Source organism: Astatotilapia calliptera, chromosome 19 (genome assembly GCF_900246225.1).
Source record: "Astatotilapia calliptera chromosome 19, fAstCal1.2, whole genome shotgun sequence".
NCBI lineage: Eukaryota > Metazoa > Chordata > Actinopteri > Cichliformes > Cichlidae > Astatotilapia > Astatotilapia calliptera.
The window spans coordinates 618,732-645,972 of NC_039320.1; the positions used below are offsets into that span (position 1 = coordinate 618,732).

The 27,241-nt window shown below is 39.8% G+C and overlaps 1 protein-coding gene across 4 annotated transcripts in view; it reads right to left on the bottom strand.

Annotated features, from left to right (window-relative positions):
• The window catches only part of npas3 (neuronal PAS domain protein 3), a 380,804-nt gene that overhangs the window by 163,150 nt on the left and 190,413 nt on the right, over positions 1-27,241 (bottom strand). For all 4 annotated transcript variants that reach the window (XM_026151150.1, XM_026151153.1, XM_026151151.1 and 1 more), the window contains one exon: positions 1,650-1,732. In XM_026151150.1, coding sequence (XP_026006935.1) covers positions 1,650-1,732 — 83 coding nt within the window. The remainder of the gene's footprint in view (positions 1-1,649; positions 1,733-27,241) is intronic.

Genomic DNA, 27,241 nt, shown 5'->3' on the forward strand with positions numbered 1-27,241 from the left:
AATGTACACGCACTTACAAATACTGCATATCTAATAACACGCACACACCCACACACAGATTACCAGCGCCTATCAGCTGTGGTATCGCGTCAGCCTGGTTGTGATGTTAAAAGCTCAGCCTTTGGGCTGTATGTTAAACAGATATGGAGTGGAGCATGCTAGGGATTAAAACTACAAGACACACACACATTTTTGCACACACACAAACCCGAGGGAGCGAACAGCGATAACCCAGTCATTATCATACTTTCATAATTCCATTTAAGAATTCAGCTTAGCCGCAGCAGCAGCTGGATGTTGAGGAAGTTGGCTGTGTTGAAAAATCTGAGGGTGAATTATGAGGAATCACTGTGCTAATAATGTAGAGGTACATTATTGAGAATAATATAGCTTCAGAAAAGCTCAAAGGCAAATCATAAGAAATAATTCAGATAACAACTGGTGTAAAATCCTCTTTCTGAGGAAAAAAAAGCATTTTATAGGATTTGGATGTCAGACTATAATATTATAAGGGCTTGGGAATTGGAAATAAAAGAATATAGAGCATTACTTGTAATTCATTAAAGGGCTCACTAGGAGCTCTTCAGGATGTAATGCTGACTAGAAAACAGAAATACTACATGAAAGAAAAACTTGGTAAAGGAAACAGAAATTGCTAGTATTGTCATACATTTGCATTAGGCTATACTTACTTACTACAGTACTTGCATTGGCCCAAGACTTTAAAAACTACTGTTAGCATGAGTCACAGTAAGAAAATAAGAAATTGAAAATCAAGACCTGATATGTTTTTTCTACTTAGTCTTTATTGCTAAGCTGTATCTATTGGAAACCCATATCTGTCAATTATAAGTAAAATACTAATTATTAGCAGAACTGCTTATTGGTGAATTTGTGCTACTTTTCCTAGAGTAAGAGTAAATACCCCCAAAACGTTACACTTTTTTAGCATTTGTCTGTGATTGCATCCACATGCTAATTTGCTCCACTTATTAAATGTGACCCTTAGTCTGCTAACTAAAGTAACATTGCATATGTCAGGACTTTGAAATTTTAATCCTTAAAACATCAACGACAATGTTTCAGGTTGATGCTTCTATCCAAATAATGGTCCAAGCACGAGAGGGTTGGTGGAACTGTGAATCTCTATACTTCTTGATCAGTTCATTTTCTAAGATATTTCACTTTAAAACCATCAAAACAGCAGCCTAAGAGCAAAATATCACATGGCTGCTGAAAGTTTCACAAAGAAAAGTTAATCAAGTTAATGTAAAATTGTAAAGAGCACTGTTTACCCACAATATTGAGCAGGTTTGTGTGTGTGTGTGTGTGTGTGTGTGTGTGTGTGTGTGTGTGTGTGTGTGTGTGTGTGTGTGTGTGTGTGTGTGTGTGTGTGTGTGCTTATAGTGTGTAGAGTGTACACATTCTGCATCTTGATGCCTGATGCAACCAAGCAACAATAACTGGAAATTATTCATCAGAAACCAAAGCCACTGAAAAATTTACTGGACCAAGAGTGTGTCCATGTGTGTCAAGCGTGATACTGTGGAACCAGAAGAAAAATAGGCCTGCTGTATCCACATGCATTTCCAAGCTTTTTTCCAAAGATGAGTTCAGATGAGTTTTTATCCGCTGTGAATAGTTCCTACCTGTAAAATGTGGCTTCCTAGGTGAGGTTCGAAGATCTCAGAGGCAATGGCGCTGGGACTTCTCCTCCGCTGGGTACCGATAGCTAAAGACACACACACGCACACAAGGAGAGAGAAAGCACAGGACAGGACAGAAGAAGACTGGTGAGACTCAGACACATTGATACGAGCAAAGCTGCACTCACACACGAATACGTGTTCACAAACACACAAACACTCACGTTTATACAGCCTAGCATGACAAAAACACACATGGCACAAGACAAGAGGAACCAGTGAGTTCAGCTCTGAACAGTCCCAATTAGTGCCACAGGTTAGCATTGTCAGTTGCACTCGCTAAATCAGCCCCATCCTTCAGGTCATATGAGCTACTAATAATACTAACAGGTTTCATTCAGTGACATCATTTGGCAAAGCAACAGCATCTAAGGAAAACGTATTTGTAATGCAACATCATTATATATTATAATTAAATACACTCTCATGCAAGCAAAGTTCAAGTATCTCTACGTGAAAAAAAAATTGTTTCATAAAATCTGTAACTTCAAAATTACAAGGTTATTTATTCAATCGTCTACATTGAATAAACAAGGTTGACATTAGACCTCAATCTTTATCTAAGGTACAAAGAAAGTTCATGTTGCATTTTCTCACAGTTTATGTGACCACGGGAGTAGATGGGGTTTGAAAGTAGCCAGAACTTTAACCTCTGTATCATGAAAAGCTTCCAAGTTGATGTTTTAATCACCACCGATCATTCACAAATGCTTTTCGCAAATGCTTCCCCTCAAAGTTATTATTACCTTTTTTAAAAAAAACATAAGTCAGTGACTACTCTTCCCATGTCCTATTATTTTTTTATTTTATTTTTTTGCGAGTAATGCATCTCAGTAATGCATTGAGGATATATATTTTGTATCAGGAGTGTAGAAAAAGATGGAAGTTGTCACCATAGTAACCAGGAAAAAAGTTTTAAAATACGTGAAAGGCATTATATTTATGGTATTTTTTTGATCTGTCGACTGAATCTTCAACCAAACATACAACCATCAAATGCTGACTTTCACTTGCCTTTTAATCGGGACACATGAGATTGAAATTTATGCTGTGGAATGCGCAAAAAGTTTTGTGTACAGAAACACGAATCAGTAGGTCGTGACTATATTGCAGACTGTTGTGACATCAGGTTACCATTTGATAAGTTGCATAGAAAATCAACAAAAAAACTCCAAACCAATGCCGCAGTCACCAGCCCCTTTGCAAAGCTGCTAAGAAACACTAAAACACCTTATGGCAGGACATGAAAACAAATAATGACCTCAAGGGCTGTCTGTACTGTCTCATCTCTCATCTTATCTCTTAAGCTCTCTTTCTGTTTTTATCCTTCAAGCCATTATTTCCACAAATATTCATGTGACCATCCATCTGCATCGTGAATTCAAAGCTGGATTCTGATGTTCTCATATGTAACATCCATTATATTAAAACCCCACAGATATCAAAACAGTGTGAGAAGGCGGCTATAATTTGTGTACTTACAGCCCCCTATAACTGTGCACATAGCTAAAGGGGCTAAATACATCATTTATACCAAATTCATGCACCGTAAATAACTTTTTAACGGATAATGTCACAACAGCTCCTCAGTGAGTGACAGGAATATCGAGGAGGGAATCTTTTCCTCTTTCCCTTGCTTTTTTTTCTTCCTTTGCCATTTTTTCCCCTTTTTCCTCTTTTTTATTTTTAATTCTCATCTTCCTGTCCATCATTTGTTTATCTCTAGTGAGTGAGAGAGCTAGGGAAAGGCAGAAAAGACAGACAGGAGTTGAGAGAGAGAGTGAAACAGTTTATAGCTTTCTAAAATTTCACCCTGAGGGCAAAACTCTCTCTACAGACAAAGTCAGAAAGCACAACAGCTCGAGAGATAGAGGGAGGAAAGGAGAGAAAAAGTGAGATGGTCAGTGTAAAATTTGGCCTGAGGTTAAACTGTCTTTCTCTCGCTTTCTCTTTCTCGATAGAAGACAAAAAGAAAGAGAAAAGACTGACGGTGGGAGAGAGACCTCAGTGCTGTCGCTAAGTGCATAATGTAAAGTTCAATCATTAATATAGGCCAGAAAAAGATCAATTCAACAACAGTCGGTAACTTAAAAAAAGCCTTGAACAAGATGGTTCCCAAAAGCATCTAAAGTATTCAAGCAGCCAATATGAATTTTATTTATGAATCTGCTTTTTTTCTTTTAAAGAACTTAATAAAACTATTAAAAGTCCTTTTGACTTCAAAATGAGTTTGAATGCAAAGCAAATTGAATGTATTTGTAAAAAAAAAGTGCTACCAGTTAATGTCTAAGCCTTGAGACAGCTGGAAAATGGAAATGGACAGCACAGGAGAAAAAGCAGAGTGAGACAGTGACAGAGAGCGAGACAGGCACACAGAGGGGCATTAAAGCCCACTAAAAGAGAGATTTTTGTGCCCTGAGGTAATGTTCTTCTCTCTACCCACTCTCCGTCCTCATCTCCCTGCAGACCTCATTACAGCAAATTTAAACACACACCAATAAAAACGCTCATATGCAAGACTCCCGTGTGCTCTTTTGGAAGGGGGTGGGGTTGAAGCGACAGAATTAGCTTTAATTAATGACATAACAAAATGTGCTTGTGAATGAAAGGGTTACAGAGTAAAAAGGAACACAAGGAACACAAGGAGAGAGTAGATGGGATCAAGGAGCTCAGTCTCATCTTTGTGTATAAGTATATACTTTATTTTATATATAATATATATTCATGTGAAGAAGAAATGACTATAAGCAAAAGGAGCATGCCTACATGTTGAATAGATTGTAATAGGGAAAATTTTGCTGATCAGATGAATCTTAATTTTTACTGTTACTGTCTTTCAATAAAGGTGCTATATAAATAAAGTTATTATTATTATTGTGTTTCCTGCAAAAACCTGACTTTTTACCTGCAAATTGTAATTACAGGTACCCTTATTCGCAGGTCTAATTATGAAGTTGAAGTTATTATTATTAAGTGTGAGGTAAAAATCAAGGAACACTAGTTACTAAGAAGATGTTGTGTGTGAGTTAAAAAAAATACAGACAAAGAATGATGTGACACTGAGGCAACGACGATGGCATAAAAGAGAAAAAAAGGACAAAAAGGGATGAGCATTGGGGGGGGTAAATAAAAAGAAAGGTCAGAAAAAACTGAAAATAAGACCAGACTGGAAAAAAGACAATCAAAATGTATGTACAAAAGTTATACTAGAGTGTGTGTGTGTCTGTTGTGTGTCTGTTGTGTGTGTGTTGTGTGTGTGTATGTGTGTGTGAGAGAGAGATTGTCCGACCATCTCATTGGAAAGTCAATTTAACTTTGCTCTGAAAGTCAAACATTACAGCTGTTGTTAATTTATTTTCTTGTTTAATATGAAATTGGCAACAAACCAGGGATTCCTCTGCTCTCTGTGTGTGTGTGTGTGTGTGTGTTTGTGTAGGTGTGTGTGTGTGCGTGTGTGCGTGTGTGTGTGTGTAGGCTTAGAGCCTCTGCCCAGTCCTTCTCGCTGCTGGAAGGTTGGATTAAAGGAATAAACGACAACCTCCAGACTGCTGGCCAAACCCTGCAGAGGGCTGAGCGAAGAAGAAAGGGAGTGACTGTGTAGGTGAGTGTTAGAGAAGCAAAGGAATTTGTATGTGTGTGACAGAGAGTGAAGAGCGGGAATCTGTACTGTTACGCAAACAGCCAATTCAATTAGTGGTAGGTGTAAGAACATTAGAGAGAGAGACAGAGTGCAGGAGCGAGAGAGGATGTGCGAAAGGGAGAGAGAGAGAGAGAGAGAGGGCACCCATTTTGACAAAATGTCAGAGGCAATTTATCACGACCTAACAAAAGACCCCAGGGATAAAGTGAGAGAGAGAGAGGAGGAAGGTGTGAGGACTGAAGGAAAGGAGGGAGAGGAGGCAGGAGTGAAGCATTACTCTGGGAAAGAAACATCTACAGAATAACAGAAAGGAAGTAAGGAAAAGGAAATGAGGGATCTGTATTAAGAGAAAGAAAGGCTGCAGGAGAGGATGTAAAGTTAGAAAAGGCACCCTGTGGAAGCCCTACGCAGGAACAATGTAACGCACCAGCATGAAGGTAAACATTGCATTCATTGGACAACTCGGCAGATGATAGAGTAATGGAGGTTTAATTGAAGAAAGAAAAAATCTTTGAAAAAACATATTTCGCCGTGATGTGAGACTTGTAATAATATAGTGACTGTTCTCTTATAAAACTTTATAAAACATGGGGTTCCAATCAAGCCTGCTGGAAGATTTTACAAAGCCCAAAAAAGCTGCATAGAAGGGATTTTTATGTTTAGGTTTACAATCTTCTTCCTTACAAAGACATTGATCATGGCCTGCCATAACTGAGTAACTGCATGTGGGAAAACAAAAATATTCTCAAGCTGTTCAGCATCAGGTTTGTAAAATAATTATTAGGTGTTAATTACAGATTAATTGTGTGTGTTTGTTGCAGTAAAAGCACAAAAAACAGTATAACACAATAAAAAGATTTTACATTAAATTATGTCCTGTGTTTTATTTTCTTTAGTTTATTCATATCCCGAGACAGCTAACTGGTGCCTATTTAATAGTAAAAGTATCTGTTCTTGCTCTGATATTACATGACAGACTGCAGAAAGCACTAGACTGAGAGACACTTCTTTCTGTTACACACAACAAAGTTTACAGCTCGTCACATAAATGAGAGCCAGTCAGCCTAAAGCAGGCTCTTTCCCTCTGAAATGAGATGTTTGGGCCGATTAACTCTGACAGAGCCGCTCCACTAAACCTGCATCATTTCTCTGCTTAAACTCCTTCAGTAAGACTTTTACTGTTCAGCGCAGAGATGTTTTACAATGTAACCGCCTGAAGTCAGAGAAAAGGAGGCATGAAAGTAAAAGCAGGGAAGATGCACTCATACATAGCTTCATTGATTAACCCTCTAAGGTCTAACTAAACCTAGCCAATCACTATGTGTATTTTTTGTTTTATTAGTTAGTGGGGTTATTGTTAATTGGTGATTTTAAATTATCCATAGGTGTGAATGTGAGTGCGAATGATTGTTTGTCTCTTTGCGTCCCTGCCTCTTGCCCTATGGTAGCTGAGATAGGCTCCAGCACCCCCGTGACCATAATAGGGATAAGTGGAAGATAATGGATGGATGGATATAGTTACTTAAATGCTACATGGTTAAATTTGGGGGTTTTTTTGCCAAAATTTAGGCCAGTTTTAAAGCTGATTATCATTCCATTTCAGACTCTGTACCATCAGCAAATGAATGCAGAATTGCTCATTAATTTTCTATTATTTCTATGTGTCTCATCAGTTTTCAGAAAATCAGAGCTAGAGTTAGATGAAATGTATGGATGATGTAATTGTCCCCACTTGATGCTGATGAGCTAAGTGAATAACTTTGACTTTCTTATCACATTGAAACATGTTGCTGGGAAACCCCAGGATAAAGCACCACTTAATATTTGGGAACAGCACTCCCCGACAACAGTTGTTTCGTCCAGTATGATAAACATCTCACCACACCACTAAAGCCTGCTTGGGACTGGCTCAAGAACACAGGAAAGAGTGTGGGGTGTGACCTAGCCTTCAAACTCCTTAGCATTTGTTAATGTTTCAGTCACACTACTGAAAACGGTGGTTGGATACTGCAATGCAGCCAAAATTATTACAACCATGTGGAATGAACTTGTGATCATGTTGCCTTTGAAATGGTAGCTTTGAAAATGGGGTCTGCGAACACTGGTGGTCAGTTGCCATCTTCAAAGCAACTTTGGAGTGTCAAGAAGGCAACAGAGATGGAGTCAGTTTGCTCCAAGTCTGCAACTGATTGGGGTCAAATTGGCAATTACACACAATCTTTTTGTGATAATAATAATTAGCTGTGATGAATCCACAAACGTTCCTCATTTGTTGCCGCCTGTTGCAAATCTGTTACCATCTAGACACACAGAAATTCACATTCAGTACTTAGATCCAGTCCAGCCAGAACAGCAATTGAGAAATTTCTCCATAAATAGCGACGTACTTGCTGCAGGAAGGAGACTTAAGTGCTAAATGACACAATAACCTTGCACATACAGTGGGGCAAAAAAGTATTTAGTCAGCCACCGATTGTGCAAGTTCCCCCACTTAAAATGATGACAGAGGTCAGTAATTTGCACCAGAGGTACACTTCAACTGTGAGAGACAGAATGTGAAAAAAAAATCCATGAATTCACATGGTAGGATTTGTAAAGAATTTATTCGTAAATCAGGGTGGAAAATAAGTATTTGGTCACCTCAAACAAGGAAAATCTCTGGCTCTCACAGACCTGTAACGTCTTCTGTAAGAAGCTTTTCTGTCCCCCACTCGTTACCTGTATGAATGGCACCTGTTTGAACTCATCATCTGTATAAAAGACACCTGTCCACAGCCTCAAACAGTCAGACTCCAAACTCCGCCATGGCCAAGACCAAAGAGCTTTCGAAGGACACCAGGAAAAGTATTGTAGACCTGCACCAGACTGGGAAGAGTGAATCTACAATAGGCAAGCAGCTTGGTGTGAAAAAATCAACTGTGGGAGCAATCATCAGAAAATGGAAGACATACAAGACCACTGATAATCTCCCTCGATCTGGGGCTCCACGCAAGATCTCATCCCGTGGGGTCAAAATGATCATGAGAACGGTGAGCAAAGATCCCAGAACCACACGGGGGGACCTGGTGAATGACCTGCAGAGAGCTGGGACCACAGTAACAAAGGTCACCATCAGTAACACACTACAACGGCAGGGAATCAAATCCCGCAGTGCCAGACGTGTTCCGCTGCTGAAGCCAGTGCATGTCCAGGCCCGTCTGAGGTTTGCCAGAGAGCACATGGATGATACAGCAGAGGATTGGGAGAATGTCATGTGGTCAGATGAAACCAAAGTAGAACTTTTTGGTATAAACTCAACTCGTCGTGTTTGGAGGAAGAAGAATACTGAGTTGCATCCCAAGAACACCATACCTACTGTGAAGCATGGGGGTGGAAACATCATGCTATGGGGCTGTTTTTCTGCCAAGGGGACAGGACGACTGATCCGTGTTAAGGACAGAATGAATGGGGCCATGTATCGTGAGATTTTGAGCCAAAACCTCCTTCCATCAGTGAGAACTTTGAAGATGAAACGAGGCTGGGTCTTCCAACATGACAATGATCCAAAACACACCGCCCGGGCAACAAAGGAGTGGCTCCGTAAGAAGCATTTGAAAGTCCTGGAGTGGCCTAGCCAGTCTCCAGACCTCAACCCCATAGAAAATCTGTGGCGGGAGTTGAAAGTCCGTGTTGCTCGGCGACAGCCCCAAAACATCACTGCTCTCGAGAAGATCTGCATGGAGGAATGGGCCAAAATACCAGCTACTGTGTGTGCAAACCTGGTAAAGACCTATAGTAAACGTTTGACCTCTGTTATTGCCAACAAAGGTTATGTTACAAAGTATTGAGTTGTATTTTTGTTATTGACCAAATACTTATTTTCCACCCTGATTTACGAATAAATTCTTTACAAATCCTACCATGTGGATTCATGGATTTTTTTTTTTTCACATTCTGTCTCTCACAGTTGAAGTGTACCTCTGGTGCAAATTACTGACCTCTGTCATCATTTTAGGTGGGGGAACTTGCACAATCGGTGGCTGACTAAATACTTTTTTGCCCCACTGTATGTGCAAGATTATAACCAGATTATGTCCAGTTGGTTACCATTGTCATTGTTTGTGAGTTCTGATTCAGATAAAAGGTATCATAAATTTTAAATTTAGATTACTTAAAATCCACAATTTGTCAGTTTTTTGCAATTTAGTTTTCATTGTTTGTGGTGCTAATAGTGTTACAGATTATCAGTGTGATTCTGGCAGAGATGCAGTAAGATAACCGTGTTTGTTCAAAAAGTTTTTTTTTAAATAATCGCTTGTCATTTGCATTATTATCGATGGTTTACTCATTTATTTAAAATATTTAATGAATGGGTCATTGTTCTTCCCTCTTTGGCATTTGTGTGTCCAATTTGTGAAAGCACATGGCAGAGAGACTAAAGCATCATCTCTCTCCTATAGCCTAACTATGTACAACACAATGACACACAAACACACCCACACACAGAGTATCACTTAAGTTATGACTTTTTCTTGATTTTCTGTTCTTAAGTTCATTTTCTTTCTCTCTCTCTCTCTGGAGTTAAACTGATGGTTCTTCCAGACTTCCAGACTGCACACACACAAACACACACATGCACGGCCTCCTGCATGCGTCTGAATGTGTGCGTACCATCATCTTTGCTGTCTCTCCACTTGGCCGAGTGCCAGCTGGTGTGTGTTGGAATCAAGGACAAGGGAGGACACAGAGAGAGCCAGAGAGTGTGAGGGGGTAAAGCAACAGAGTGACAACAAGGAGGAAGAAAAATGGAGTCAAAGAGGAGGACAGCTCAATGGATTGATAGAAAATGTAAGTGGTAGTAAAGGGAACAACTGGGAAATGCAATGACAGGAAATGAACAGAAAATCTGGGATATACTGAAAAAAATTTTCCCCTCAGATTCCACTTATTTTTTTATTACAGTAAAAATATTAAAGAAGCTATTTAAGCTTTGTATTCATAGTATGAAAATTGAGATTGAAGTACATAAAACCGGGCAAAATTTGTGCTTTTTAATTTTTCCATCATCTTTTGAACCCTCATATCTTGTGTGCAGAAGAGCTGGAAAAAAAAATGATTTCAAATTATTTGAGAAATTGCAAAAACATCTATTACCACTATTTTTTCTACTACCAATTCTGACCATTGTTTTCATGGAATATATCATAGTTCAATAGCAAATAATGCATGAGTTTAATGTCTATAACAAGGAGGAACAGAAACAAGTGTTGCTCTCAATAAAACTGCTGCAGCAACTGGATGTTCCCCTCTAAAGTAAGTAAGCGAAAGGGACCGGCCCTCTTGTGCCAAGTTTTCACAAACGCAAAATGCAATGAAGCAACAAATTGCAACGACAGCATCTGAGGAGGCTGTCACTCAAGAGGTAGTTGGTGGTTGTATGTTACTGCATTAGTAGCAGTCACATTTACCAAAGGTAGGTGACCCACTACCTCTGCATGTCAGTGGTTTAGTCTTCCTCAGTCTGCAAGTCAAAGTATTGCCCCGGACGCATTTATGTGAGTGTGCTTAGGTTAATAAAAACAAAACACCTCTATGAATGAGCGGTTGTGTAAATGAGGCTAAAGTGCTTAAATTGCTTAGTAACTGTATCATTTGTAATAGAGCTATTTGTTTCCAATAACTCATAGATTCTGAGCTGCTGCTGTTTAAAAAAAAATCACATTTGAAATCGATTAAATGCATTAATCAAGAAATGAATCAGAACATTAATCCATAATGACAATATTCATCAATCATGACCCTGATTAAAGTAGCTCCACATAAACTTACTAGCAATAAAATGCTGGTTGCACATTATTGCCTAAGTAGCAATCACATACAGTATAACAGTCACAGCGGCCATTTTTGTGCACTAAATACTTTTTCTTTCCAAAGCAGGAATTCAACTGTTAATGGGATATTTGTTAGAGTGAGAGCACTTATAGTAAAAATAAAATATGCAAATTAGAAAAAAAAAACTAATCATGACATATACTGACTTAACTGAGCAAGTCAAAACTGTCATCTTTATGCGTAGCTGCATTTAAAGTTAGGAGACTGAGACCAATAATTCAAATGTTTTTTAAATTTTTGCTATTATAAATCAAAATTTTGGCACACGCTGCTGTCTTTGGGCTAATGATTTAATCCTAAATCCACTGTTTATTGTAAGTAAATTACTAGCAGTAAATGTTTGTCCCTCTCTATGGAGTTGAGTATGGCAGCATCTTTCCCCCATATACAAAAGAGAGAAGCTCTATTCACAGAGCAGCAGTAAATTCATATATCTGCAGGATTATAGAGCAGCCAAAACCTATGTTGAGTTATTAAAGTTTAGGGTGAAAAGCATCCCAGGTTTGAATGATTTCTCTTCAATATGCAAAGACATTGAGTCTTATACTCAACCAAAGTTTCAAGAAGGAATCACTTGTAGATTAGACAAAAAGGCATTCTGATTATTTACATGCATGTAATGCATTACACCTAACAGCAGTCAAAGATTTTATACGTGTTTATGACAATCAAACACAGATGACATGTTCACACTCTTGAGAGCCTTCAGAGTGCAGTCAAAACGTATTTGTGCCCAAAATGCTGACTTTAAATAATCTTATTACATGTGCATGTACAATGTAGTACCAAGCTCGTTTTTTCTTTCATTATTTACTTGAATAAATAAGCCTCTCATTTGCTATATATAAGCTACATTTCACTCAGAATTATTGCTTCATGTGTACGAGAATAATTTGTGTGTGTGTGTGTGTGTGTGTGTGTGTTTGTGCGTCAATCTAGTGTGTTTGCTGTCAGTCTATAACCTCGTGAGATTTGAGGTTTCTCTTGTGTCTGAATTTGTACATGATCGCCTTGTGTCTCTCTTACACACACACACACACACACACACGCACACGCACACACGGAGCGGGGGCTCAGTGAGGCAGGAAGGTATTGGCACTGAGGGAATACAAGGAGCAGACAGTAATTAGGAACCAGCCTACTGTACCATAGGCGCATGCACACACACAATCCTAGAAACCAGATATGTTCTTGGGTACACACACAACCTAGACACACACACACACACAGAGTGTAATTAGGTAGGGGCCTTGATGCCCCAGTGGCGAACTGAACAAGCCCCTGAATACCCTCACTGGGAATGGTTGAATGCCATAATACGTGGGAAAGGGGCATGAACAGACACACACACGCACACACATTAATTAAGTGGCAGCCTACTGTGCGTGAAGGGAACAAGGTGGTAGACGGCCGCAGCGGGAGTGTATGTGGACCAGCAGCAGTCAGGATTAACACAAGTCGACCTGCCAGCGGCGAGCACCACCACATGCTTGTTCACTGCTTTTCTTCAAGCTTTCGTCATTTCCTGTTTAGTCATCATCAGAATCAAAAACCCACCTCGTGAAACACGTACTATTGTGTTAAAAAAATCTGTGTGTATGAATTAAACTAGTTCTTCTATATATAAGTAAAACAGAGAAAATATTAAGTGATGTGTTGATGTAAAAGTAATTTTTCTCATCCGGGCAATTGGAGCTCTTTGAGAATCAGCGTAAATTATCTGTAAAACTCTGTTCTGTATGAAAGTAATGGGTTAAACTTATCTCAGCTCTGAGCCAAGCTGCTGAAGCAACTAACAGAGGGAGTGAAGGCAAAATGGAGTGATGTGGGATGGGTTAGAAAATGCATTACAGGTTTACCTATGCAACCAAAGCCTGGGATATCCATTAACAGCCAACAGTCCACTACAAAGCACTGTAAGGTTAGGAGATTGCTTTTATATGCTTTATTTTCTGTCTATGATTGTACTTTTCTTCATAACATGATAACATTTGTTGCAGAGGAAGATTAGTTGGTATGCAAAAACCTTGTGTGCCATTACTCTACACTAATCCCTGGGAAAGAATCTCTGTAGCTTGTATAACAGATTGTAATTCAGAGAGTCATTTTTTCCACTTTGAAGTGAGATTTGAAGTGTCACAGAAAAGGTTTATCAGTTTTACAACTTCAATAACAAGTCAGAGTAAGGAGCTCTTGAAAGGAAAAGAAGTAACTGAACTGTTAAAGCTTAAAAACATTTTATTGATGGAGGAAACAGTAATCCTGGGTATTAGTGACATAGTTTAGGCCATTTACTGCGCTATGGTATAAGCAGGTATGGTGGTCGATTCTCATATCAGTTTTGTGATTTTGTGAATTTCACCTACATACACATAAATATTATAAGCTTTCAGTGAAGTCTTCATGCAAAAAAGAAAGGTCACGATGACTTCCTGTCGCTTGAGTTTCTGAGTTTACCCCACCAACTGCACATCCTGTTCTCACATCACGGGCGCTTCGAGGCACGAACATCGACTTTTCTTCTTCTGACAGAACTACTTTAACAAGTTTCAAATTTTAAATTGTAAAAGCGCTACTTACTTTTCAAGAAAACTTGCCAAATTTAAGATACTAAATAATGAAGCATTATTGTCTGTTAGAAACTTCATTTGGCATGTCGGGGTATTTTAGACTCTGGCTGGTAAAGCAAATGAAGTGAGCAGACACACTGCTGTTCTCCTTGGTGTTAATCTGCTGTTAATTTGTCTGGACTGTAACATGAGACAGAGTGAGCTGCAGGAGTTTAGAGTGAAGCTGTTAGTCATTAATTTAACAGACTCGGAGGTGAACGAGGCCACATGTCTCCATTATTCTCTGTCACACTGTCACCACACATAATAACTTCACCAAAGGGCTCAGTCTATCTCTCGCTCGGTGTATGTGTGTGTGTGTTGGTATTTCACTATATCTACATGAATATAGTGTCTTTCTGCATGTATTTAACAGTTCATTAAAAAAAATATTCTGGCATTGATGCTAAATGAAAAGCCAGGAGGTTATAGTTCTATTTATTCATTGCTTTGCTTTGGTTAATTTCATGAACATTGAGGATGTTGATTTTGGATGGTTGGAAGTACAGAAAGACCCTCTTGTTGGACTTAGCATTTGTTAAAGTTTGGTTTTAATGTTGCTTTTGCTCATAGTGTTCTGTCCTCACTAGATGTGGGCGTGATTTAGCTTATCCAGTTTGACAGACAGTGAACAGAATGAGAAGAAGAGAATGCTTTGAACTGAGATTCTTCTTTACTTCGATCTGCATCTCCAGTTTACAGGCCATGTTACTGAGGCTTCTTATACATGGTATCCTTTATCCATTTTCATTACTCTCCTTTCTCTTTTCTTTTTGTAAAACTAAATAAACACAAAACAGATAATTACCTTCTCATTCACTGAACATACATAATGTACTAATTGAAACTTAGTTTTCATGACAACCAGCAAAAAACATAAATCTTAAGGTTGCCTAAATTAAACATAAACATCACCTTCAGTTAACTAGCATTATTGATCATAGCAAGTTAGCAAACACATGCTAATATACAGTCGCTAGCACACAAGTAGCTTTACAAATGAGTAATGACCACACAGCTGAAATAGTAACTCAGCATATGCACATTACACATACATCACAAATCAGATAGTTAAGGTTATAGTATGTAATGAAAACTTACAGGCATGCGTGGGCAAAAGTTTCACCTCCACTGAGCACTTGTAGCAAACTAGCTGGGCATAACAACTTCCCAAGTACCAACTGTGGCCACAAGAGGGTGCCAAATCATACAAACAAAAGCATATTACCACATTGAAGTTATACCAACACACATAGCTTAATTTCACTTGGAGTTTGGTTAGGATTAAGCACGGAAATCTTCCTATTTTGGATTAATTTAAAACCACAAAGATTTATTTTTCCCGTTAACCAAGCTAACTACTTTGGCTAACTTTGTGATTTTTATCTTGAAAGACGCTGACTAAATAAACTTACTGAAATGTTTTGTTCCACATCTACTGTTTCTTTGGAGAAATATGAGATATATTTATCTCAAAGCTAAAAGTGTTGCCCTCATGTCAACACTAAAGAGAACATGACATGACAGAGAATGAGTCCTAAACCCTGGAACCCTGATTGCAGCTCGCACTGGGGTGGGTGGGCTCTAGCAGGGTTGGCTGCCTGTCGCCTCTGGTCCTCGTTGACCCCCACCCCCTGGCAGGAGAAGAAGGTGAGCTGCCCATCTGGGGCCTTCGTCCTTCTCCTGCTGGGATGTGTGGCCTCAGGTCTCTGGTACTCTTGGGGGCTGCCAATGGCCGGCCCGGTTCTCTTGGATCCATCTCTGTCTGCCTGTGGCTCCTGGGGGGTGTTATTGTGACTTCTCAGCCTCATTTTCAAGTACACTTCCTGACACAGGTGCAGTAGTTGGTGACATTGTGCATTTCTATCTGTACTCTATCCTTGTGTCCCTCACGCCCCTTTTTTTCTCCTGCCTGTCCTGCCTAGGACACTGTCATACTGTATACCACATCTAATGTAATAACTGAAATAACACAAATAAAAGAAAGCAGAAATAAGCAGATAAACCCTGATGAAACATTCTGATTGCTCTAATGCATTCCTCAAGACAAGAAGGTTCAGTTGTGTAACTAAAACGTCTTCCTCTAAAGGGTCTCCTCAACAATGAATGTAAACAAGAGCAGGACAAATTTCTTAGTGAGTCAGAAGTGTTTCAGAGTGAACCCTCTGACTCTTGATGCATTTTCTGATATTATATTTGATTGCAAATTTGCTAGCAAATCGCCTTAAATAGCAACCCTTAGCAATGAGCTGCAGTCATCTTTTCACCTCGTTTTACCACTGATTACTGAGAACTGTAGAACCTGATCTTGAATGTGCTCCCTCTCGGTCCATGGAGGAAACTACCTCTGCAGTAAAAATTAATGATCTTTGACAAACTGTCTGACAAGAGAGATATGGGTGATGCAAGGTAAAGGATTGACAAAGTAAGAAAAGAGGAGCTCAAAAGAGGGGAATTCTCACAGCTTTCTCTGTCTCTTCATTTCTATGGCTTTCTATCTTTCTTTTTTTGCCTTCTATCTCTGGATCCCTATTGAGACATAAGCTGCACAGATGAACATTACATACTGGACAGAAAACAGCTGAATGCCACCGATGATTAGAGGAGAGATGGATGGAAGGAGAAGAAGAGACATTAAGAAGAAAGAGTGAGAGTCAAAGAGAGGAATGGAGAGGCCGAGGCAGAGAAGGAGGAGGTGGATGTTAATTAATTATACGCCGTCAGGGTCTAAATCATTTTCTTTTAAATGTGGAGTTGTCACAGTGTCTCATATTAAACCCTCAGAACCGATTTTGAAGAAAAAGGTTTCCACATCAAGAAATAATTTGGAAAGTCCTTATTGTGCAGCTGTGGCATAGCAACAGAGCTAAGGCTTAGAATAGAACTGATTAAGGCAAAGAATTAAGACAATTTCAGTAACAAAGCACGCTTAAAAAAAGCATTATAATCGTAATATTTTATTACATCACTGACTAGTTTTAGTTTTATGAATACTAAAACCAACGCTACATCAATCTATGAACTATGAATTCTGAGATTAGTTAGAATTGTGACTTTAATCTCGGACCCCCAATTACATAACAAAGATTTACAAAGACCCAAAAACACCCAAAGGTCCAACTCATACTTTGTGTCCATGGTGTTTATGGCCTCAGTATTAGCATGGTGGACATTGCAATGTTGGGTTTTGAAGCCTTTGCATTTTTCACACAGAATATTCAATCAGTAAAATGATCAATATCACTTTAATTTGATCAAACTCTGTGATTGTTATATATCTCTCATTATGGCAGGGGTCGGCAACCTGCGGCTCCGGAGCCGCATGCGGCTTTAGTCCTTCTACTGCGGCTCCGCGTGGTTTGGGGAAATAAATTAAAAGTATTTAGTTGAAGTGTATTTTATTTATATTAGTTCTTTTTAACGTGTAGTTCTAAATTGTAAGATTATTGTGATATTGAAATATAAAAATACAATTATATTTTATTATTTTTTCATCGCTCAAAATAAGCGTCACACTTGCGGAAGCCGGTGTACGAAACGCCGTGCATTTATCGAGACTTTCAACCCCAGGTAGGCAAATTATGGATCTTTGGATCCACATTATGTCAGCAGCTGTTCTCCACCGTGCACTCTGTTAAAAACAAACACCGCTCACGCCTCACAGACAACAGCTTACAGTCCTGCATAAAGATGAAAGTGACTTCGTACATCCCCGATTTGCAGACGCTGTGCGCAGAGGTTCAGGAGCAGAAATTCCATTGTAAACATATCACGGCACTTTTCACACGGTTGCTGTACGCATACAGCCAGCTGTAGCTTTTCAGCTCACAGCCAACACACACCAACACAACAGCAGAGAGAGCACAGACGTAAAGGCGGGGAGGTGTGATTGCGGGTGCCGCTCAGGTGCGTCCGCCTCCCCTACAGACCACGCCCCGCCACACATATTAATCAGGTGAAATACATATTCAGGCAGAATTTTGCAAACATCTATTTTTAAATGTTTTAGCAGCATAGTGCTTTTATTTTTTAAAAGTCAGGTCAAGGCTCTAAAAGCCCAAAGGCGATATAAGGGTGGCGGCTCACAACTGTTTTTGTTTGCATGGATCATTTTAGTTCAGCTTTCCTTTTGTTATATTTCTTTAAGAGTTCAAAATGTGTTAATTACATAAATAAAATGTAATTTTCTCTGTAGCACTTCATGGATTTCATAAGCAACACAGCTTAGTTGTTTACACAAAGCATAAAGGTAAAAAACAACATATACAGTGTTATCTTCATTTTAGATATCAAAAAATATTTGCAGCTCCCAGTGTTTTCAATTGCGTGGAAACCAGGTCCAAATGGCTCTTTGGGTGTGAAAGGTTGCAGACCCCTACATTATGGAGTACTGCACATCTAAATGTTGCACTTCTGTCACATCTTGGTCTTCTGTGGTATCAGGTTTAAATGTATCATGTTTTAAATAGGTTTTTTGTGCAGGTGTCACATTAGAAATAAATGGCAGGACTTAGAGTACACTGAGTGGTAGAATAAATCCATCCATCTGCTTCCGCTTATCCTTTTCAGGGTCGCGGGGGGCGCTGGAGCCTATCCCAGCTGTCATAGGGCGAAAGGCGGGGTACACCCTGGACAGGTCGCCAGTCTGTCGCAGGGCTAACACATAGGGACAGACAACCATTCACACTCACATTCACTCCTAGTGGCAATTTGGATTATCCAATTAACCTATCCCCACAAGCTGCATGTCTTTGGATGGTGGGAGGAAGCCGGAGTACCCGAGGGAACCCACGCAAACACGGGGAGAACATGCAAACTCCACACCTGATGGTGGAAGACTGTTGAACTTGTATGGCAATACATGCCTCTGGTTGCGTCGACCACTTTGCATAATAACAACTTGAGGAGGCAGTAAAAAGACTAGTAGCAGTGTGAAAATTAACTCAAAATGATGTTTGGGTGTTTTTTTGCTCTTAATTAATCTGCCACTGTGCTCACGTTAGCCTGATCTGATGGGAGAGTCAGAGCTTAAGCAACCTGGTGTCTTAAACACAGAGAGAGTGTTTAAGACAGAGCAGGGCAGAGAGAGTTACTGCAGTCCTTATCAGAGTCCAGTTCTTATCTGCAGGTCTGATCCGCACACACCCACACACTTTATTAACTGCAGCACAATACAAGCCTGCAGTGTTTGCGATGGAGAGAAAGAAAGAGGAAAACAAATGCCCTCTCTTCAACTATTTTATTGGAAGTGAAAAACAGGCTGTGTGTGTGTGTGTGTGTGTGTGTGTGTGTGTGTGTGTGTGTGTGTGTGTGTGTGTGTGTGTGTGTGTGTGTGTGTGTGAGAGAGTTCATCCAGAACAGCAAAAGAACAGAAAACAGCAGACTGAAACGAGGCTGTGAGCCACAACCCAGTATTTACCTGACACTAAAGACAATCTTTACATCCAACACACAATCTGAAAGGGTCTCTATACCAACCATCATATATGTGAGTGCTGTAATACTAAGAAAGCAATTTAAGAGAATGATTACCTTCACCTGTGAGGCGTTTTCAGATATCACAGATCACATAAGAATATATCCCTGCCCTTGTTGTTTGAAATGAACTATTAAATCAATCCACACATTTGACTCTCCAAGTTCAGTTTTCACTTTAGTTATAAGAGGGGAACATTTACCGTAGATTGCATAAATATATATTATTTATAGCTCTTTTCAAAACCATGATGTCTTCATCTGATGAATTAAATGTACAACATAGTTTTGGCAGGAGGCAGAGGTTTTGGCTGCTGGTGTTCAATGATTTCATTCAGTTCCAGGAAGTAAAAAGTGAAGCTTAAAATAGTTCCAGACGGTTCAATGTCACAACTTTTATAGCAGAGGGGATTCGGTGCCAGAGCAGCTTTTACTGTTCAACTGCAGTGATGGAGGACAAGTGGTGAAGGAGTAAAAGTAGGACTGAGAATGTATAACAAAAAAAAGATGGAAGGTAATGTGGGGAAAGAAAGCACAAACAGCTTATAGTAGCAGAAAGGGGAAAGAAGGGATTCAGAGGAGGCTGATCTGGAGAAGATGAGCAAAGGGAGACCAAATTTGCGAAAGGTTTACCTTGAAAATAAGAGGAGCAGATGAAAAGAAGAGGAGGCATGGTAGTCCATCAGGATAAAACTGGGTCATAACAGAGGATGGTTGAATGTAAGAACAAATTGGCAAAGGGAATTAAAGAGGGACTGACAGAAAGTGAAGATTGACAGAAGGAGGTAAAGACATAGTTCTAGGTGAAGAAGACATGGTGGACAAAGAGAAAGGGAAAAGGCTGGAGGGTAGGAAAGGAAGAAAGATGAGTGCCAGAGAGTCATTTTTAGAGTTGGCTTGATTCCCAGGAGAGGAAACGCCGAGAAGGTCGAAACCACAATCTGACAAAAGGAGTCAGCCAACAAATGAACTAATAAAAGAATATAAGAATAAATCAAGACATTGATTTTTCTTTTTTACATCATCGGTGTGGTTTCTTGCTCACAGGTGAAGTCATCATCAATCATCAACCTATTTCTCTATGAGGAGAAAGTGTCCCAGCATGTTTGGTAGCATATGGTGCACTGTATCTTTATCTTTAAGGCTGTTTTTCTTATCACTCGTTTCCTGTAGAGTCTTTAATAATAATAATAATAATAATAATGGATTGGATTTATATAGCGCTTTTCAAGGCTCCCAAAGCGCTTTACAATGCCACTATTCATTCACTCTCACATTCACACACTGGTGGAGGCAGCTACAGTTGTAGCCACAGCTGCCCTGGGGCAGACTGACAGAAGCGAGGCTGCCATATCGCGCCATCGGCCCCTCTGGCCAACACCAGTAGGCAAGTAGGGTAAAGTGTCTTGCCCAAGGACACAACGACCAGGACAGAGAGCCCGGGGATCGAACCGGCGACCTTCCGGTTACAGATACGCTTCCCAACCCCCTGAGCCATGGTCGCCCCTTAATAATTTCACTGGGCATTATTAGTAAGGCTACGTTCACACTGCAGGCGAAAGCGCATCAAATCCGACTTTTTTGACCCTATGTGACCCGTATCCGATCATGGTATGACAGTGTGAACAGCACAAATCCGATATTTTCAAATCTGACCTGGGTCACTTTCGTATGTGGTACTGAATCCGATACATATCCGATGTTTTAGAAAGCGACTGCTGTTTGAATGGTCATGTCGCATGAAACCCGTCTTTTACGTCACTGACACAAGACAGACGCCAATTATCAGCGCCTGAGAAGACATCGTTAACGCTTCCTGGCCATCCAGTGTAGATGTCAGTGAAACTGTTGGGAAGACAGCGTTGGAGAAACGTGAACATTTTATTTGTACTGTATAATCTGCAGATTCTGACAGAAATCTGCAACTATCCTTTGAAGCACCACTCCTCTAAAACAGCAATAAGGATCATTATTAGGCCACATGTAAATAACACAATAGCTTTATAACTTAAAGCAAAATTGGTAAACGTAAAGTCTGAAACAAGTCTTTATATTAAGGGCCATCAGTCAAACAATACTGTTTGGTCTGGGTCTAAACAGAGCGCGTTGTGTGTGACGTCTTTTTTTGCACATGCGGGCCGCTTTGAGGGTTCACACTAGAGCACGTTTGCTGTCACATTTTATTTGTAGTGTGAACAAGCAGACAAAAAAATCAGATTTGATCAAAAAATCTAAATTGAGCATTAAGACCTGCAGTGTGAATGTTGCCTTAGGGTTCATTGTAAAGACGTAGAAAACTTACTAGAAAATCCAGTTCTTGACCCTCAAAACGTCAAAGACCGACTCTCTGGTTGACGCCAAAAAACCTTTATAGAATGGATCTTCTTTTCTTTCTGCTGTACAAAAAATAACCCCTGGTCTACCATATTAAAATGGTCACAGTATCAGTATGACCACTCAACAAAAGAGGTAAGAGGCACTCTAAAAACAGGTAAAATTTCAGCACTTTACCCTTTAGGTTTTAGTGGAGTAATAAGAACAGAAGTGGACTGCAAAGAGAACTGCTTGGTTCATCCACTGTTTTATGTGCTTTGACCCTTACCACCTGTGTAGAGTGTCCTTTTGGGACAGGCTGAACGGGGTGGGTGGGTGGGGGGGGGGGATTTCCTGAGAGTTTCTATCAGCTGAGAGTACTCCTCTCTTGAGCAGAATGCTCTTCACTGTAGCGCTGAGTGGACATTTAACCTCCCCACTCCAGCCTCAACAGTTTTGCACAGAGAGTAATAAGATGGATATTATCACTACATTGAGGAGAGACGAGTACTGAGAGAAAGACTGGTGGAGAGAGTGGGAGATACGATGACAAAATGATGCCGTCAAGTAGATCGGATGGCGATAACGAGTAGGGCAGAGAGAAACGGTTTTATGGAGATTATCACTGATTTTGGACTACGCTTACTCTCTCACTCCCAAATATTCAAATGTGCTCTTTTTTCACCGTCACTCTCTCACCCAGTGTTTTTGGCTGAGAAACACAAAGAAGAAGGTGTTGCAGCTTGAAGCGCAGTATCTTGTGATCCAAACAACATCACAGATGAACTCAGTCACTGCCGCCTTTGATTCCAGCTTTTCTACAATCTGTTGCCAGTTTCCTGGAGAGGTCTTGTTTTTCTACATTGGCTTTGTTGCACCGGCACTGTTGGCAACTGAATGATCAGAGTAAGTAAAACAAAAAAAAACACTAAGCACCTGCAATGTATTCTAATGAGCAGTGGGAAGCTGTCAGAGAACCAGCAACCAAGGAGGGGTTTTGTGTGACAAAATAAACACTGTGTTTTTCTAATCATATTCATCTTCCAAGTTACTGAAAACACTGCAAGTCTGCTCGAGATTGACATGGTCATCATGACATCACCCATGGGGTGGCTGTAGATCAGGAGGTTGAGCAGGTCATCTACTTATCAGAAATTTGGTGGGTCAGTCACTTGCCGCTCCAGTGTGCATCACAAAGTATCCTTCGACAAGATACTAGCCCCAAATTGCTCTCCGATGCATTTTTTGGAAAACGCATAGAAAAGAAGTTCCTGTATGAAGGAGTAAATGTCCTCAGGTAGAGTAGAAAACCATTATAAAACCTGTCCAGTTACAATTTGCTAGTAATGCAGTTTTATGTATAGTGAAGTAGTATGTATAGTGTTTTACTGCTACTTTTAGGAAAGGAACCATTCTAAAAAATCCATCCAGCATTCGTCACCGTCAGCAAATAGTAAAAATATTAATGATAAATCATCATAAATAAATCATGAAACAGTATTTTTTAATCTTGTCAAATTTATCTTCTTAAATGGTGATGGAAGATTGAGGGGAGTTTTCTGGTTTCTGCTTGCCTTTCTGTAAAAGTCACCGCTGGAGATGTCAACATGTGCTCAGATTGACCCTCTTAGCTGTGTCTAAAATAATATTTAGGACAACAACATAGCCGTCATATTTTAAAACCAGTTTTTAGTTGTTGTTTTTTTCATTCAATAGATTTATAACTGTAATTTTAGTGAGTATACATTCAAAACATGGAAATTCAACCGCAGCACAAAAGATCTCATCTATGTTATGTCTGTTTTCCTTCTCATGCCATCCGCCTCTACTTCTTTCCTTCCTCTTTCTCACTTTCTGGATTTTCCTCCATGTAACACTCTGTTTTACAATTCATTCCCCTTTCTTCCACATCCCTTTGCACCTTCATATCTGCAAAGAGTGTAATCACCTGTGGACTCTCATGCTTAACTAAACTGAGCATACACACACATACACGCACACACACTTTTCTGCAGGTGGCGGTGTGTGACGTTGACTAATGTGATGCTGGTTGAGACATGTTGGTGTTAATCGATTAGCGCCGCAGCTTGACAGCGTGACTGCACACACACACACACACTCATAGCGCTGCCGTGAAATCAAGGAAATGGAGAGAAAAAGACTTTGGAAATAGGAAAGAAATATATAGAAAAGATTTGAGGACACAAAATATGTTTCGGCAAAGAACATGCAGAAGACATTGTGAGGACAGGTAAAGTTACAGAGTGCGTATCTGTTTTGCTGTAAATGGAGCCAATATCTGCTGCCTGCATCACACTGAGATAAAACTTAAATAAGTAAATAATACACAAAACCATTTTTAGCACAACAGCATCTGATCTGTGTCACTGCTTCATATCAGAATAACACAAAAGAATTGATCAACTGATACTGAAGTAGGGAACATCCTAAACTGACCATTAATGATTCATTAAACTGCCATGATAACATGTTCACCACTTCTTCAAAGTCTCTCAAAGAAAATAAATAATTTTTTTGGGCTTTTTTTAAAGGATTTTTAACACTTCGTGGGGACAGTGTTCATTCAGAAAAATACAATCAGTAAAATTCATTTCAGTCTATCAAGTTTTTTTGCTGATATTTTGTAGTTTGTCAGTGGGCAGCAAAATTATTCATCTCCCAGCACTATAGCTTTTGGGAAACTCACCTTGCCAGAGTTTAGATAGAGGGAATGACATCATGCCATAAAACGAGTCAAATATTACTTTAGAACCACAATTCGCTGTGTGTTTGTGCGTCTGCACCAATGCAACAGATGGTTACCCACCAGGAAGCATCATTAAAGAGACACTGAGTGGTTTTGATTAAACAGCGAGTGTCATTAACAACACTGTATTTCATAATGTCATTAATGAAGGCCATGTTTCAGGAAGACATACAAAAGCTGCAACAACTGCAGATAACTCCTGTTTTAATCTTGCCATAGAGCTCCTTTATAAACCTAAAGGTCATACCAGGAATGAGGCAGGTCCAGATCTTTCAACAACGCAGACAAGAAACACAAATATAAAGAACTATTACTTTCTTCAACCAAGAATACAAATACAGAAACAGAAGATTTCCCTCAGATAACTTTCCCATATGGAAAAGAAATAGTAAAAACTTCCAGGTTTGCACACACAGTAGCTGGTATTTTGGCCCATTCCTCCATGCAGATCTTCTCGAGAGCAGTGATGTTTTGCGGCTGTCGCCGAGCAACACGGACTTTCAACTCCCGCCACAGATTTTCTATGGGGTTGAGGTCTGGAGACTGGCTAGGCCACTCCAGGACTTTCAAATGCTTCTTACGGAGCCACTCCTTTGTTGCCCGGGCGGTGTGTTTTGGATCATTGTCATGTTGGAAGACCCAGCCTCGTTTCATCTTCAAAGTTCTCACTGATGGAAGGAGGTTTTGGCTCAAAATCTCACGATACATGGCCCCATTCATTCTGTCCTTAACACGGATCAGTCGTCCTGTCCCCTTGGCAGAAAAACAGCCCCATAGCATGATGTTTCCACCCCCATGCTTCACAGTAGGTATGGTGTTCTTGGGATGCAACTCAGTATTCTTCTTCCTCCAAACACCACGAGTTGAGTTTATACCAAAAAGTTCTACTTTGGTTTCATCTGACCACATGACATTCTCCCAATCCTCTGCTGTATCATCCATGTGCTCTCTGGCAAACTTCAGACGGGCCTGGACATGCACTGGCTTCAGCAGCGGAACACGTCTGGCACTGCGGGATTTGATTCCCTGCCGTTGTAGTGTGTTACTGATGGTGACCTTTGTTACTTTGGTCCCAGCTCTCTGCAGGTCATTCACCAGGTCCCCCCGTGTGGTTCTGGGATCTTTGCTCACCGTTCTCATGATCATTTTGACCCCACGGGATGAGATCTTGCGTGGAGCCCCAGATCGAGGGAGATTATCAGTGGTCTTGTATGTCTTCCATTTTCTGATGATTGCTCCCACAGTTGATTTTTTTCACACCAAGCTGCTTGCCTATTGTAGATTCACTCTTCCCAGTCTGGTGCAGGTCTACAATACTTTTCCTGGTGTCCTTCGAAAGCTCTTTGGTCTTGGCCATGGCGGAGTTTGGAGTCTGACTGTTTGAGGCTGTGGACAGGTTTGATTACTCATGAAAGTGGCCACTTTCTCATTACTTTCATATATTGTTTTAGTAAGTATCCAAAACATGCAAGTTTCATTATATAATTTTTTCAAGGGATCTTATATCTGTTTTCACTCTTATATGCTTTTCATACAAGTTTCACACAAGACAGATAGAAACTTTATAAGATTTATATATATCTTTTCCATTGAGCAAGGATGCAGAATTTCATATATAAACAAAATGTAGTTCAGTTGTTGGCCAAAGAGATCGAACTTCAAACCATTCTACTTTACCACTTTATGGAGATGCTCCATTTTTCCAACAATAATGCCCCATTAAACACAGTAGAGACCTTATTTGATTAGCAGTTAATTATTTTATCTGAGATACATCTTTAAGAAAGAAATGTTCAATCTTTCTTTTAATCTTGAGGCAAAAATCATTTTCATAAGTCTCCTCTCTGTTTGCCACAACTAAAGGAAAGAAGAAAAGGTAATTTTGGCAGGGATGAAAATAATTACATTATTTGCAACTTTACATACTTATAGGGACCCCAGATTTTTTTTGTATGAGTGAATGCAGGAATAAATCAAAATTAAATTGATAAAATAACACTGTATTTTCTGGCATCACCCACCATTTAAACGCCGATCCACTAATAAATTGAATTGCTTGTGACGCATTATTTTTGATGGTTGGTCAGATTGCCTTAGTCTGTGCTTATTTAAAGCTGACTGAAAAGACTCCCAGAAACAAATCTGTAGGCGAACAGCAGCATCTAAAACGGTACGTGTATGGCACAGTACAGTCTGCCATGGTTTGTTTTGTAGAAGGCAAGAGAAGATGAAAAAAATGACTGGGTAATCTAAATGTTGGAGTACTGTGTGGCTTCCAAGACGCTGTATTGGCTGCCGTCTACTCTGATAAACTGCATGTTATTAAACCATCCATTGTCATGCTAAATGCCCATTTTTGGCCTTGATATCCTATGTGCTTTGGTCACGCTGCCATATCACTGAAATGTGAATATAGAATAAAAGAAACAAAGGAATAAAAGAACTTTGCATTTAAAGAAAAGGGTCATGGCAAACAGGCAAACATTCACTTAAACCCTGCAAATTAATTAAAAAAAACAATACGAATCTGTTTGAAACCCAAGTGTGTGCATGTGTGTATGTGTGTCTGCTTTTCTGCTTTTGTCGATGTGTGTTTTTGTGTGATAAACTATCTGGTACAGTACAACTATGATGTATGGCTCTCATCCCCACACTGAGACACAGCACTGATAGGACACACAAATACACACTGGTTCAGAACTGATGCAGAAGCTTGATAACACTGCAATAAACTCTCTCACACACAGAAAGTTACAAAGTACAATCATAGTGTATGTGTGTGTCGGGCAGGTTGTGGAGGAAGAGAAAGAGAGGGAGAACAAAACGGAAAAGTTTCACTTCAAACAGAAGCCTTGATGTT